Source organism: Aythya marila (assembly GCF_965140915.1).
Source record: "Aythya marila genome assembly, chromosome: 1".
Classification (NCBI taxonomy): Eukaryota; Metazoa; Chordata; class Aves; order Anseriformes; family Anatidae; genus Aythya; species Aythya marila.
The window spans coordinates 187,963,343-187,979,477 of record NC_139042.1 but is presented as its reverse complement, the minus strand read 5'-3'; the positions used below and the strand labels follow the sequence as shown (position 1 = coordinate 187,979,477).

At 35.3% G+C, this 16,135-nt stretch overlaps 1 protein-coding gene across 5 annotated transcripts in view; it reads right to left on the bottom strand.

Moving 5' to 3' along the window:
* Positions 1-16,135, bottom strand: part of BRD1 (bromodomain containing 1) — a 62,126-nt gene that overhangs the window by 10,052 nt on the left and 35,939 nt on the right. For 4 of the 5 annotated variants that reach the window (XM_082784833.1, XM_082784834.1, XM_082784835.1 and 1 more), the window contains 2 exons: positions 3,326-3,461; positions 1,645-1,772 (listed from right to left, as the gene is read on the bottom strand). In XM_082784833.1, the coding sequence (XP_082640959.1) occupies positions 1,645-1,772; positions 3,326-3,461 (264 nt within the window). Of the gene's footprint in view, positions 1-1,644; positions 1,773-3,325; positions 3,462-8,085; positions 8,232-16,135 lie in introns of those variants that run through there. The other variant, XM_082784836.1, reaches the window with a different exon arrangement.

Below are 16,135 nucleotides of genomic sequence, written 5' to 3'. Positions count from 1 at the left end.
ATCCAAGCCCCAAAAGTTAGATAGAATTGTAAACTGTTTTTGAAACCTTAATTTATCCTCTTGTATGTATTTATACCTCAACGTTGTCTTCAGGTTTTAATGCAGAAAATATTTTTCCGTAATATCCTTAACTTATTATGTACACTAGGTAGACAGCATGCTCTACTTTGCTTTGCAAGTTCAACAGCAGTCCTGTAAAATTGTTTAAACTACAGTGTGCACATATGTCAATGTGTATGTGCATGTATTGCAGTGTGCATGTATGACAATGACTATATCAATCAGTGCAGAACCGCATCCCATTGTAACTGCAGTATTACAACATAGTAGAGGTTTTGAGTTAGCATCTTGTAAATAAAAATAAAGCATTACTTGGACAGCATGACTGTAAGCACGGTGTCCATTTCTAAAGCACATGTAATCCATTAAGCAGAGTTGCTTGTGACATTTTACTAAGCATGGGCAAAACTTTGTTTTAGTTTCTTCTTAAAATCCAGGACTTTACTAATGAAAGTAAATCATGACAAAGTTCCAGTTATGCACACAACATAAGCAACATATTTCATTTCAGTCCTGCCTGTTTCTTCTTTATCTGCCAGTAAGAATGCAGCTGAAAGAATTAAAATTATATAGAATATATAAAAGTATATAAAATAATACCACTTCTCCTTTGAGGCAGACTTAGAATGTATCTGAGAACAGAGACAGAATTAAGATGGATCAAGGAGAGTTTGAGAAAGCAAGTACAGGAATTGTAAGTGGAAAGTGTTAAAAGTAAGACTAGCCAGGACAGAATAAGGAAAGTAAATGGAAAAGGCTTTCTTGTATAGTAGGTTACCATACAAATAAAGATCCTAAACCTTAGAGTAATGAAGCAATAGCTGAAAACAGATTAGCTGCAAGAAAGAAAACAAAACAGATCTTACAAGGAGGAAAGAACAGAGTAAGTCAAGCAGGGTCAGATAAAAAGTACTGGAAAGACATGAAATAATTCTAGATAAGCGAGAGGAGCTGTAAGGTCAGGGACTAACGACAAGCCTGCTAGACACGGCAAGCTTGACCCCTAACTGCAGCATGGGAACATTGTATTTTACAAACAGATCTACAGATTAAGTAGATGACCTACTTAAATTGTGCAATACAATTTAAAAATATTAAAAGAAAGGCATATCACCAAAACATAATTAATTCCCTGAAATATGTTAACCTATTATACTGAATTCTTAGAAATTCTTGCTTTATTCCATTTTTTTTCCTGAAACAAAGTGGACCATGTCTTACCCACCTGTCAACACATTTTTGCAGAAGAGTATACAAGAGGTAAATGCTAAAATAAAAAGCCCAAAGAAAAATGCTAACAGAACCACAAACAGTACTGAAGTCCAAGTTCTGCTTGTACTACTAGAGTAAGCTAATTCACTTTAAATGCCACTTATTCATCAAAACAACATTAGATATTATTCTTTTTTCTTTAAATTTGTAAAAAGTTGTAGGCATAATCTAGCATTTTCTACCATGCTATCAACACAACTTTCAGAACTCTTTCCGCTGAGAAAATAAGAACGTTAGAATAAGTTGAACTAATGGACGAAATATAGCTGCATGGTATTATTAAGAAAACATTTATTTATAAATAGCAGTTACCAGCTGCAATTCTTGCTGCTTTGGCATAGTTTCCATTTTCAATGCATGATATCAATTCACTTCGATCTTCCAATGTGTGTCTTCGTATAAGCGCTGGTTTACCTTTACCACACTTTGGTAGGCTGAAACTGCAAAAGTATGGATATTAAAGACCATCCCTTGATAAATTAACATTGTTCCCTAAAAATGAAGACTCTGAACAAGAATTTGGAATCATACATGGTAAAAATCAGAGCTACAAACTCTGAATGGATTCCACGTAACAAAAAAAGTTAACCACCACAAAAGCTACAACATTTCATGCACTTAATTGGTTTGTTATTAGCAAAAGACAAGCAGAATGCAATTGCACTTCAACTTTAGTGCAGGTTATACACATTCAGCATGAGCAGCTGCATTGTCTCCAGTGTTAGAAAATGAATACTGGACACATAGAAACACGTTCCCTCTGCTCCAATAGTCCCACTAAACAGAAAATGCAATTATTTTCTCTTTCACTTTTCATTACAAATTTGAATCTTTCACTTGTGATACTAATGTCTATACACAAAGTGAGAAAGTTGTTCTCAAGAGTCTTATTGTACACCTGAGTTCAAGAGATCAAAGAATGTGAACAGTAGTTATTCTAAGTCGTATCCTCAATATATCACATTCACAAGAGACCCAATATTAAATTCTCTTTGCTCCTGAAAGCCTTTTTGACATGAATGCATTAACACCACTCCCTTAGGTAATTTAATACCAATCATGAACAAATGAACTAGTGTCTTCTTTAAAAAACAATAAAAAACTCCCTCTCCCACACAAACCCCACAGATTCATCCTATACTCCTGTATGCTCTATCCTACTGTAACAAACTCTGTTCTTCTATTACTAATTTTCAAACTTCTTCACATCTCTCATCCCATGAACATGAAAGTCGTGTACCACTGCCACCCGTATTTCTAGGCCAAGACAACACATATCAGCAACCGTCATTCCATGGATCCAAACAAACCCATTCAACTCTACTGACATGTTACTTCCTCAACTGTCATAGCCCAGGACTGGAGATAGTTACATGAAGGCTTTTGGAAGACAGTGCACCATTGGTGATGGAGAAGTAGACATCAGTAGTGACAGAGGTGACCGTTCCAACAGTCCTATCCTATCTTTAACAACGGGCTTCACAGAGAGACAGTCACCAGTTGGTATATGGGTAGGTACCGTCACCACTGCAGAAACTACCCGGTGGTCTGAATCACACACTGACAACCCACAGTTTCACGACTGCTGAATTCACCTTCCCTACGGAGAAGACTCAGCTTTGGAGATTGCTCCCTGTCCCCATCCCCACTGATTAAACACACACATTTTTAGTGTTCAGGACTGTGAAGGCAATTAAAACTAAATTGTACACACATAACATGCATATATATCTATCCATCTATATGTATTTATACAGAGCAGGAGAGCAAGACAAGTGCAGTCAAGTATAAAGTGTGCCTGGAGTTGCAATAACCTGAATACAACAAAGGAATACTAGCAATCCTATTAGGCGTCTCATGTTTAACACACCACCGAGAAAAATGAAATGCACTCTTTTTTTCTAAAACGTATTCAATCCTGCTATGTGGGTCACAAGCAGCACAGAAAACTGACATATTCAACCTCAAATTTGTATTTGATATTCAGTTTTACCTGGTGTTACACAAAAGACTGTTACTAGATGAAATACTAGATTCTGATGCACAGCGACGACGAGGTTCAACTTTTCTCCCCGGAGTATCATCTAATGCTCTCTCTTTACTTCCATCTCCAAAACCATTTGAGAGACCTACAGCACAACACAGAAATAAACTGCATCAAACTGGAAAAAAACACACCATTTCATTAACAATTTTATATACACACACATTGTATAATTATTGTTCTGTACCTCTTAAGCATTTTGATAGGATGAAAAAGAAAGAACATGAACAAAATATTTCATTTTCAAAACACAGTATTATAAATAGTAGGATCCTGTAGTCCAGTTTTTAAAGTTAGGATGGAAATTTAGGTAACATAAAAAAAGGTGAAGATTTCAATATGGGAAATGCCAAACAGAATATCAAGTTAGTCTCTGTACGTAATGCTTCCAACATGTAGTACATTAAGACAGTCAAGCCGCAGAAGCTGGGTAGAAAAACCAAGGAAAAAAATGTTACAAACCATAGACAGATTTACCAAGTCAACAGAAAATTAATTTGAAAACAGGGTTACAAACATCAATCCAGAACTACTGAAAAATCCTTTTCAATTACTGAAAGTAAAAAGTGGGAGGGATTTTCTTATGAAGTTAGCTAGCTCTTCCTGAAAGAAGTCCTTTCATTTTAGTAATTTCAAATTAACATCATGTCAATTTTCTGGGATCAAAAAATCAATAATATGCATATGTGTGTTTTTTTTATTAATTAATTATTTTATTTTTTTTTTTTTTTTTTTACAATCTTTCTCCTTATTCAAGTTCAGATACATCTGAGTATTTTTACTTCACAACTGTAATGAACACGTAACAGAAAGCTTTTACATTACAAGCTACTAATTTGGTGGGCTGTCATCAATCCTGGTCTGGTCTGCTAATTCTCTAAAAACATAGTTCTTATAAGCAGAACTTGCTGGAAAATTCATGGAGTGAGTTTGTGAAACCCATCGTAAAGCCAATGTAAATTTACCCATCATAAATTTGATTAAAACAGACCAACAAAGTGGTTTAAGCTAACATTCTAAAGAAATTTCCCAAGGGGAAAAAAACAGTTAGAACTTTTTTCTGTTTTCTGAATTATTTTTTTTTAAATAAAGTATCCAACACAGACTCCAGGATATCATCAAAAGTGAACTGGTTTAAAACAATGGAACTAGCTTCCAATACACTACCACAAGGAGAACAAAATTTTAACCTGAACTCAATTCTGAGCACATTTATTTCCTTACAACAAATTAAAAATTTTAATTCTGTGTGCATAACCTACATGCTTCTCATAATGCAAGAAAGAACTATCCATCATAGCCATCATATTATCAATCTTAAAAGTCATCATATTCTTTGTTCATTCAGACACAGTTATTTCAGCTTACGTATCTTCACATCTCTACATAGGGTACTGAAATAAAAGCAAATTATGACAGGATTCCCCTTTTTGAGTTCTAATTGTTTCAGTTTGTCTGTTGCATCCCTCTATAGAAAGACGGATGAGAACTATGAACTTTAGCTTAGCAAGCCACTTTGTATGATCCAGGCATATTTCAAAGGGTTTCCATTCAATGATCCCCTCCAGAAGACGTTCCCTTTCAATTAAGTTTTAATGTTTTTTAAAAGAAAGAAGAATTTATTCAGTAATCTAAGAGATTACTGAATATGAGCATTCCCTTTCATTAGCATTTACTTTACACTAGATTTAAGAGTGCTTAGGTACTTTTTTTTTTTTTTTAATATTTAAGAATATTAATTTTGATTTCAATTGAAGCAAATCAGTATAAATAGCTGGGGATTAAGTAGAAGCTCTGTCCTAGACTACGTTGAGTGGCCTGTTGAAAAAGAGTAGGCTTTATGAGAAAGCCTAAATTCCCCTGTAAAACTATCATTGTACACTTTATATAGCACATAAGATGAAAAACTAAACAACTTTTCTGCAAAGATAGAAAGGTGATCTTAAGTCTCTACAAGTAACTTTTCTGTTCTTAGATATGTGAGGCCTATTTTTCAAGTGGATCGTAAAGACTGTTTTGTTTTCACCCTGCCACAAGCAGGCACCTAGTTAATATACACCAACCACAGAAACAAGTTACCTTACAGATTTCATTTTAATTCTACAGACAGGTTGAGTAAATACTGCTACCAGAACCAGAGCAGGGTTCAGTTTCCCAATGGACTGAGAAAGTGAAAAGGAAATACATCTTCTTATGAGATTAAACACGCATGGTATGTTCAACCCAAATACAACTTGGCTATGTGTCTGTGTACACCTGTGCTGTATGTGTACGTATACCTAGGAGAAAAAAGATCAGGGACCGGCTTCCCATTTTGATTGCTTCAGTAAGTTTATGACTGGGCCGCAACTGAAAGGGATGGTTTAGTGCTCTCAGTCCCTTCCAATGGTTTCGTCTCATCTTGATCCCTGTCAGTACGAAGAAATGCAAGACCACATGTTGAACTAGTTTTCAGCCACACACTGGGAAAAGCAACCAAGTAACTGCATGACTGCTGATATTGAGAAACAAGGGAAGCAACAGGAACATACAACTATAACAATGGGGACGGCTCTCTGCACTGGCAGTCCAGTTTAAACAGACTATATCAGAAGTTTAACAACTCATTTACTTCACTAATGTAGGTTTTGAGGACTACAGTAATTCCACCTGTCCTCCCCCCAACATATTTATCCCTTGCTTGTGGAATGAAAAATGAAGAAAATGAGACTATCAGCAGGAGCAATTTTCCTGAATATCAAGCCCTTAATGATATCAGCTTACATAGTCCAGGAGGCTCAGTTTATACAGTCTATTCGTCAGAAACTGTAAGTAATATGCAGAAATTGTAAGGAATATGCAGTATTTTAAGAAAGGAACCTCAACACTTAGTTTAAGTGAAACACACATATGTGGTCACACAAATGCAGTGGTTTCCAAGTGACAGGAAAAAAAAAAACTTGAAAAAAACTTGACAGGAAAAGCAGGCAATTAAATTTATGTGCTTTATGGTATCACTGATGTCCAAAAAAAACCACAAACAAATATACTACATTTAAATGCTATAACTGGAAATGTGTTTTTGAGATCATTATAAAACTCCTTCTCTCAAGAACCAAGAAATACCCAATCTCCTCCATCTACTGGAAGAAGTGAGATTAGAAAAATTCCCAATTCTTTTGAGGGATTTAATTTTTTTTTGGCTCAAAAGATATTACTAAGAAGGTCAAATAAAGAAAATCTGTGAGAGACGTAACTCATCCTGCTTTTGCATGTTAGTAGCCTGGGTAAGTTTGCAACAAATTGGCATGAGACACTCAAATTTTCCAAGAGCTCATGACTATGTTAGATTAAATGAGCTAACACAAACTAGAACTTCATTAGGTCAGGTACTAAACTACTTACACACACACCCTTCACTAAAACTTGAGATTTTAGTGAAAATAAACAAATAAAAATCCCCCAAATCAAACAAAGGCCTTTAATTACTGGATGATTTCTTTTTCATTTCTCCTCTACTTTTAAGTTTCTTCAAAAAAGCACTCAAAGGCAGAACTCCTTTTTTTTTTTTTTCTAGAAAAGGGAAAAAAAATCACAAATAATGAAGTTTACTGTCAATCTTAACTGCAGTTTAAAAAGAAAATAAGAAGTCAAAGAAGATCAGCTTAATAGTTGTTCAAAGGTTTCTCTCCTCCCTGAAAATTACGTTTATCATGGAAAGTTTCAGCTTCGTAACAGAAGCAGTTTGTTCTTAAAGTGCAGTCAAAACTTGGGCTGACTGTCTACGTCAAGCAAGTTAGGATCTTCTTGTCGATACCACATAAACAGAAGCAGGAAAAGATAACTGCAGAGAGGCAGCATACGTTTGGAAAAATGAAAGAGGAACAAAACCCAGGATAGTCCAAGGAGCAGCATACTCCATGAACATACAAAACGCTACCACATAACACAGAGCTGTGCATTTTAGACTGCAATCTGATTTTGTAGTTCTGCTGAAACAAAAATAAAGAAGCAGAACTTGTATAAAATTATTCTAAAGCAATTAAAAATGTATTATGCATAGCCTGCTGCAAAGACAAGCATATCAAAACATAAGATGACGTGCTATATTAAAACCACAGCTGAAGAGCTGAGAAATGAAAATAACAGTTAAATAATTTCAACCACTCCAACAAAGTGGGAACATTCAAAAAATGCCTTACACAGTCACCAGCACTTATATAACACTATTTTGGTTGATTTTTACTAAGCAAGGACTAATCAAGTCCTGACTTGTGCACTTACCCAGCACGAGTAACGTTAGCCTTCAGTAAATATATATATATATATATATATATATATATATATATATATATATATATATATATATATATATAAAGAAAAAAATGTATTTTATTAAAATTACATAAATGCACAAAATAGAGCATTCTTTTGTATGCTTTAGTTCTCCAAAGAAGATCAGACTGGGTTTTTGGGCAGGGAAGATGAAGATGGAGTGTTCTGAACTAACCTGCTCTCACAAAGCACGTTTGGGGAATAAAACACTGGGACTAGTAAAAATCTGCGACCAATTTGAGTCACATATACTACAACATGTACAACTTTATAACTTACGGAAATGGGGCAATATATTGAATGAAGAGCATAGTTTCATATATGTCAAAGACTTCCTCCAACAGTGTTCTTTTTTTTGTTTGTTTGTTTTAAGGATGGCTGGTGTCTCCAACATGATCCAAAATAATTACTTCAAATGTAATTGTCTTTCTGCGCTCCAAAATGATCATTTAATTGGATTCCATTCCATGTTGAGGATAACAGAAAATAATTAGGATCCAAAGAGATAAATACCCAGCATGATATTAGTTAATATGAGAACCTGGAAGACAGTGAAAAAGCCATTAAGTCTCTCTGAAAGGAAACAGAGCTTTTAAATAAATAAGCCATCCCTACATCAGTGTCAGAGACAGTGAAAATGATACAAGTGCTCCACGTATTCTAATACTGATTCTCAGCTTAAGTTTAAAAAGGGGAAAACTAGATTAAAGGTTTCACTTTGATTCAGTCCTCTTTGTTGAAAGAGAAAATATATATAAGTCACTAAAAGCACAGAAAAAAATCTCCAAGTGCATGATACACATCAAGAACATGGTTTTGAAATGCATCGAAAAATCCCTCCAATAAGAAGTAGAAAGAGGATGACCCTATCTTAAGAGGATTTATGTATATAAGTATGCACAGAGAGGATAGAGGAATACTTTAAGTTAATAAATAATCAGAAGCTATTGTATTCTTAAACACATAAATGTGCGTATTATAGCAAGAGGAAGGCATCCACAAAGTTTTTAAAAACTGAACTTTACAGTAGATCTATAAATGCCTTTTTCCAACAGGAAACTCTGGAACATAGTGAGAGTAATAGAAACAATTATTCTTTTCTGAATATACAGACGAATATTTGAGCATGTCAGAGTTTACATTCCTTAACTCAGTCCTAACAGTACGCAGACAAAATAGGAGCCAGTTATTCTTAACATGAAGGTGTCAAATTTTGGGGTTAGGAGTCCCCCTGGAAATTAAGTTTTTAAAAATGAAGTTGCTTAAAATTTGGTTTGACAATTGTTCTAAGAAAGCAAAGAAAGCTCAGTGTGAGCCCTTGAAATGGCACCTACATACCGAATAACAACAGCTTTCAAGACCCTAAACAGAAAATTCCACTTCTGTTGGTTCAGGTAACATGTAATGAATACCGCTTAGGGGCTCACAGAAGAGTCAGTTTGATATGTTTCAAAAGAATGCTTAAGAATTCATCCTGTATCTACTAATTTGCTTTGAAAACTGAGAGTAAGAAGTCTCTCTGTCTGCTAAAACAGCTGAACGCGAACTGCACAATAGAAGGGAAAAGTGATCAATATTTAATAACTACAACTTTCAAAAGACAAGGATTATCTGTTGCTCTTCTCACCGAAACAATGGGATCGTTGTGTTGTAGGATGATTGTTCAAGACAATTTAAAATACACAACTGAGAGGCAACACTAACGGGAGAGTCTGAAAACATTCCAGAAAGAAGAAAAAAAAACCAGAGCATATAAGCAGAAACAAATCATAAAAATTGTTTTAAAACTTCTAGAGAGCATCAGCTGTTCTGGTGGTATAGAAAAGACTGATGACAGCAGTAGTAGTATTACTAAAAGCCACAAAAAGCATACGTACAAGCCTAAGGAATTTAAAATTCACCAAAAATTTGGATTATTTAGTCAGCTCTAGTTGATACAATTTATGATGTGTAAAACACTCACAGATGGTTGCAAAATACAAGGCTCGAGAGCCTGAATGACACATAGATCTATCATATGTCATTCAGGATACAAGAAATACAATGACCATAGAAAATCATTAATATTTAGGAACATTTACTTCTAATTATGTTGGCCAAGACTACTTATGAAGACTTAAGATCAGTTTTCTGTGTTTACATCTAGCAAATTCTGAGATAAATCACAAAAAAGGAGAACTGAAGGGGCATTGTTAAAAACTTTGTTCTCAACTTGTATCATGAAAGAGCATGAACACTGCCTGTCAGTTGATCTTACTACAAACTGCCCAGAAGCACCTTCAGAGGCAGACTATGCCATTTCCTAGTAAGTTATTTTTCTTACGTTATTATCTTAAGGATTTTATACACAGCTTTTACCAACGTATTTTTTTCTTCCTTCTTTGAAAGTAAATATTTCCCTTTAACTGGGGGAACACAATTGCTAGGAATGGTATCAAAAGGAAAAGAAACAGAGCTCTTACATAAGCATGTCCAACAATCCTACTCTATTAAGAAAAAAAAAAAAAGCATGCCATTTACCACGCATTTCCCCTTTTAGAGAAATTCGTTCTTAATTTCTGCCTCATTCCAGTACAGTGAGCAGAAACTACAGTTTCCTCTATGGATGCTGAAGGAACCAGCGCTGAAGGACACTGGTTACTTCAATGCAAAGCACAGAAGAGAGTTATCAATTAAAAATGCCCTAAAAAAAAAAAAAAAAAAAAAAAAAAAAAGAAACAACAAAATACCTATCTACCTATCTCCAGGACTATCTAGGATTCTCAAGCATATGTGCCACTTGATACCATTTCTATTTGCAAAGCCTTACAAATACTACCCAGAAAAATCGATGAAAAAACAAAGAACAAGATTCAAGAACATTATTCTGTTTCTTCCCAGTATCTTCTTGTTTCTCTGATAAGCACTTATACTGATTTTTTTGCAGGAAGTACATTGGTCACCACCAACGCTTTTCTTGCTCTCTTGTTCTGTATTCTTGCAATTACAAGACTGCATATACATTATATATGACTGGAACTGAAATCGTATTTTATGTATAGTAAAAATGTCCAGGTTATATTTATGCTTCCCAGCAGTAGCCTGTATAGTGTTGTGCTTTGTGCTGGTGGCTACAAGAGTGTTTAAAATGCACCAGTGTTTTGGCTATTGCTGAGCAGTGCTGGCACAGCATCAAGGCTGGCTCTCAAGGCCAGCAGGCTTGGGGTGGGCAAGAGGTGGGGAGGGAACACTGCTGGGACACTCTGACCCCAACTATCCCCCTCTAAAGGGATATTCCATACCATATAATGCCTCACACAGCAATAAAAGCTAGGAGAACGAAGGAGGAGGTGGGAACATTTATTATGAATGAGTTTGTCTTCTGAAGCAACTGCTATGTGTACTGATGCCCTGCTTCCCCAGAAGCCTGCTGATGGGAATTAGAGAATAATTTACTATTATTATTATTATTCTGCTTCTGCATATGGCCTTTGCTTTCCTCTTATTAAACTTCATTTATCTCAACCCACAAGTTTTTTGTTTGTTTGTTTGTTTGTGTGTGTGTTTTTTTTTTTAATTTGTTTTTCCTCATGTTATTTTCTCCTCCTATTCTTTTAAGGAGTGGGAGTGAGTGAGCGGCTGGGTGCACAGAAAGTCAAACCCCCACAACTGATTGTATTCTCTTTGCAGAAGGTTATTGTTCAAGTAGTCTACCTCAATTTCTCAGTTTATTGGATTTTTCTGTCAACGTCTGGTGTTCAATGAGTCTTCAATCAGCACTCATATTTAAAGTGTGTAATATTGCCTGCCTTCTTCAACAAACCTGTGAGTTTGACCATCTTAGGGGGCGTCCTTGTCAAACAAACAGCTGAAAAGCAGTTATATAAAAATGGGTAATATTACACAGCTACTTAGTACTGCCACATTGATCAAGTTCTGCAAGACAAAATGATTAGGTTATAATTCCCATCTCCTTACGGTGACTGACACATAGGTCAACCTAACTCTGAAAAAGACTGTAGATGTTTTATAATTTTGAGCAATTACTAGAAAAAAAAAAAACAAAAAACACAAAACAAGCAAGTCTTTGTGATATAGTGTCATGTTTGACGTATCACTGTTTTTACTATTTTTTCCCTGAAGTATTAGTGGAATCTATTACAACAGCTCCTATTGTGATCTTGTGATCTAGCTACAAGAACTTCAAAGAATAAACTGAAGAGTAGTTTCATGTTGGAAGACAGTGAACTAATAAACCAAGAAGAGTACATAGTTAAGCATCTTCTGCATATATCCCCAGATTTACAGGATTAACTTAATTGTCTTTTCCTAAATCTACTGGAGATAATTGCTGCTACTTTGAAGATACCAATGGCATTTCGTCAACACTACGATTATGTGGAAGATTATGAGCATTAGAGGAAAAATAAGAAATTTTAGTTTTAAAATACCAGCACTGTATTTTCCTATAGCAGAGAGCATCAAAGTGCCAGTTCCCAATCACTCTATCTGTGGAAGAGATTGTCTAGGCATTTCTATCTAAAAAGCATGCATAAGCATACACATACAATAATACACAGCACCACAATTCAAGTGTCATCTCTGCTGTAACTACTTCAATCCTACTTGGCTGAAAGGATCCCTACTCCTTATCTGGCATTTCCAGTTAAAAAGGAAATCTTGCCTGAGGTCTGACTTGAAAGGGCGAAGTGAAACACTTCCCAGGCATTTTCGATAAATCAGCTCAGGGAGGAGGTTCTTCTTTGACAGTGTATTGTGTAACTGCCACACATGATTTTCTAAACCAATTTTCCTTCATGGAAAGGAGCCTTCAGGACATGAATTTCCTTTTACTTCCAGTTTTCAATTTTGTTTACAGTATTGCCTCAGCAGAAACTTTCATCGTTTATCTTCCTTCTGACATTGTAAAAACATTTTGAACCTCTATTTTTGCAGAGGATGCAAGTCCAGCACTCTACAATGGCAGGATCCCCTCCCTCTTCCAAGTCATTATGGGGGATCTTTACAATCTGACAGATTACAGGCACAGAAAGACTGTGCAATCAAGGGAATGATTGAAGGCTGACAAAACACTATGACATTCCTGAATTTTGCTCTATCAGAGCAGAAAGAGCTATAAAAATACAATAAATGGAGGATTAACAATTTATCACTTATGGGTTTACAATTTACTATGTCACATTTTGTACTTCAGGTGAATAAGAACCATTGTACAGGAGAAGAATGAAAAGTAACGTGTAACTAACTGATGTAAGGAGTGATCCAGACATAAGAATTACATCTCAGTATGGACAGATTCAGAGAACGTGTATGACACAGTGAGAGCATACACACCACCATGTTCTGCAACTCTTCTTTATGCAGAAGGTCTCTTTGTGCTTGTAACCATATAATCTTTTCTCACCTGGGGAAAAAACTAACAAACTACCCTCTAAGAGTGTGTTTCATCTTGTGGGGACTGTCTCACCCTCTCTCCACTTGTATTCGAGCAAGACACCTGTATTTTTTCTTCTATTTTCATTGCCTGAAGTTACCACTGGAGTCATATTCATTTTTATGATCATCCATCTCTTAAATCAGACCTGTAGGCAAATTATGTTCTAAAGAGGTCAAAAATAATGGTGATCTGTATGATGGTGATTTGATGAACTCTGGTTCTGTACATTCCTGATACAAGGGATTCTATAACACCGAAGCGTGAATTTTAAGGTAGGTTACTACAGAGCCCCACCACCAAGGGAAGCGTGTTCTTAATTCATAAGCATAATATGGATCTCCAAACTTTTTTTTTTTTTTTTTTTTTAATTACCTTCAATAAACCCCAGTTCTCATCCCACCATCTGTATCACACAGAAAAATGAGTTAGTGTTAAATGCCGCAGATGAAGCACAGAGGGTACTATGACATTTTGTTTTTTAGAAAGCCAAAACTGGGCCAAGAATGAGCTAAGCAGTCCAAAAAATATGAAATGACAAAATATAGTGAAAGCCTCCACAATTCCTACAGCATCAAGAAAAACAGAAGGGCATCTAGAAATATTTTTATTATTATTATAACAGAAGATTCAGTTATATTGATCTTAGAAAACACAGCAACTCTAAGTTAGATGCTAATAATTGTCTTTTTTGTTATTCAAAAGATAGTGCTTTAAAGAGATTAACAGGTTTAAAACCCAAGAAAAGTTTCTAAAATTGTATACTTTAGCTTATGCATGCACAGACTCCACAGAAACAGAACATTTATCCAGCTGTTCATCAAGCCCCACTGCTCTTGACTATGCTGCTCTAAAGAAGCACTAAGCAAAATGGTTTTTAATGGTGAGGAAGTTAATATCATACTTTAGATGCAATCAACCAAAAGGAGTATTTATGCTTAAATGCTGATGCAACTGTTGACTGGTTTAAAATAGTTTACATTCCTGTCCTCCTTACTTATGCTCTTATTTTATTCCACATGTATTACAAAATCCTACCCTATTTCTCAAAAATTTTCAATAAATCCAACTAACAAAAAATTTAGTAGGACTGCCAGAATTATTGTCTGAAGCATTAGTGGGCCAAACACAACATGAGCACTCTTCCTTTGCCCCCCTCTTCTCTCCATAGTCTGCCCCCTGCTCTAGGGGATTTGTCAGTTTTACGGTGGCCTACCACCCCATTTTAAAAAATAAAAAGGCAATTTATCATAAGCAAACAAAACTAGACTAACATTTCCCCCTTCACCACAGAACTGTTGGCAATATTCTAGTCAAACTTAGCTTCCTCAGCCTCCTTGGTGCTTATGTGTTACTGTGCAGTCTGGTTCTATCCTGACAACTTAGCAGTCGAGCTCCTTTAGTCCCCGTATCTGTACACTAAGAAATTTAACAAGCCAGGGGACAATTCCTTTCAAGCCTTCACAATCTCCAATGCGTTGTTTGCATTTACACCTTAAAACACTTCATGCTTTGAAATTCCTGGAGAAAGGCAGCTGACGTTTTTGGACATCACTAAGTGCTTAAATATCTAAATTTCATGTCATATTTTACAGGAAGCAATCAGTATGCATCTAAAGAAAAAGAAGAAGAGTAGATGTAATTCAACATATAAAGAGTCTGGATATGTCCACAGGTTTAGTCAAATTACTGCATTTTACTCATGAATATACAACAGACACTACCATTCTTATCTATGATAACCAGACTTCAATAATTCTGTTTTCAAAATTCATTTTTTTCACTCAGCTAACTCTAGCTTAGAATTTTCTTTAGATAGAGAACATAAATTATGTTCTCAGATGAGTGTTTCTTACTTCCATCTCTTTCATTTAGAGAATGGTGATTGAATTCTGCACATGTCAGCTTGGTTAAAATTCAGGGTTCATTTGTGCTCCAGAGGCGAAGATTTAACAGAAATCATTTTGAGAAATCCAAGAAACAACATGTGTTCTATTTTACCCCACATACAATCTCTGTCCTTATCATACCAAATAAAATTGATTAAAAGCATTCATCCCTACAATCTGAAACATATCACATACAAGTGGAATCCATGTACTGGTTACTTAAAAACAATTCTTAAGTGCCAAAAAATATTTTGTAGTAGCCAGGCAGAAACAAAAGTCAGGCCAACGCTTATTAATAGATTTATAAAGGTATAATTATGTTTGTTGTATACTGACAACTACACGCAAAGTAGTTATTACAAAACAATAATCTCCCCTCCTCCCCCAAATCTGTGTTTTTTGCAGTGTTTCTCAAATTCAGTGATCCCTGTTTTAAATGCATGCTTACATCTGTTTCAGTGCCCTAAGGAAATCTGTGCAGCTGGAAGTGTGAAGAATACTGAGTAACTAGAGTTACACCAAACTATTACTGCTGCCTAGCCAAGAAGTAACTGAAAACTGCACTGTAATAGTCATTGTTTGCAATTCTGAATCTGTGGTAAGTTAAAGTATTTGCTTTAGAATGGCAAATTTTAAATACATAGCTTCTGCTTAAAATATAAAGCACAAACACTGCAAGTGTAAATTACTATCCTACATTTATGAAAAGCGACTGATAAAACCAAGAGCATCTTCAAAAATTTAATCGAGCCTAATTTATCATCTTATAATAACCAATCAAAAGGCATCTCAAAACAGTCACTTTTCCCAGGATTTCATTTGTTTGATATTGATAAAAGCAAACTTTTAAATGCTTCATAAAAATCTCTCATATATATATATTGATCAGCTTTATTTTCCTCAGATGTAATAACTCCACCATTTAATTTTCTGACATTAACCTGACCTGATGAGAAGGACTAAGGTTTATAACAAAGAGCACTGTAAGTATGTGATAGATACGTTAGGAGGGTCACTGAACTTGCAGCAGTTAACTTTTGACACACCAGAACTTCAAGAATCATACAGTGATCTCCAGCGTAACCAAAATTGCCAGAGTAAAACCTCTCTTCTTGCTGAAAT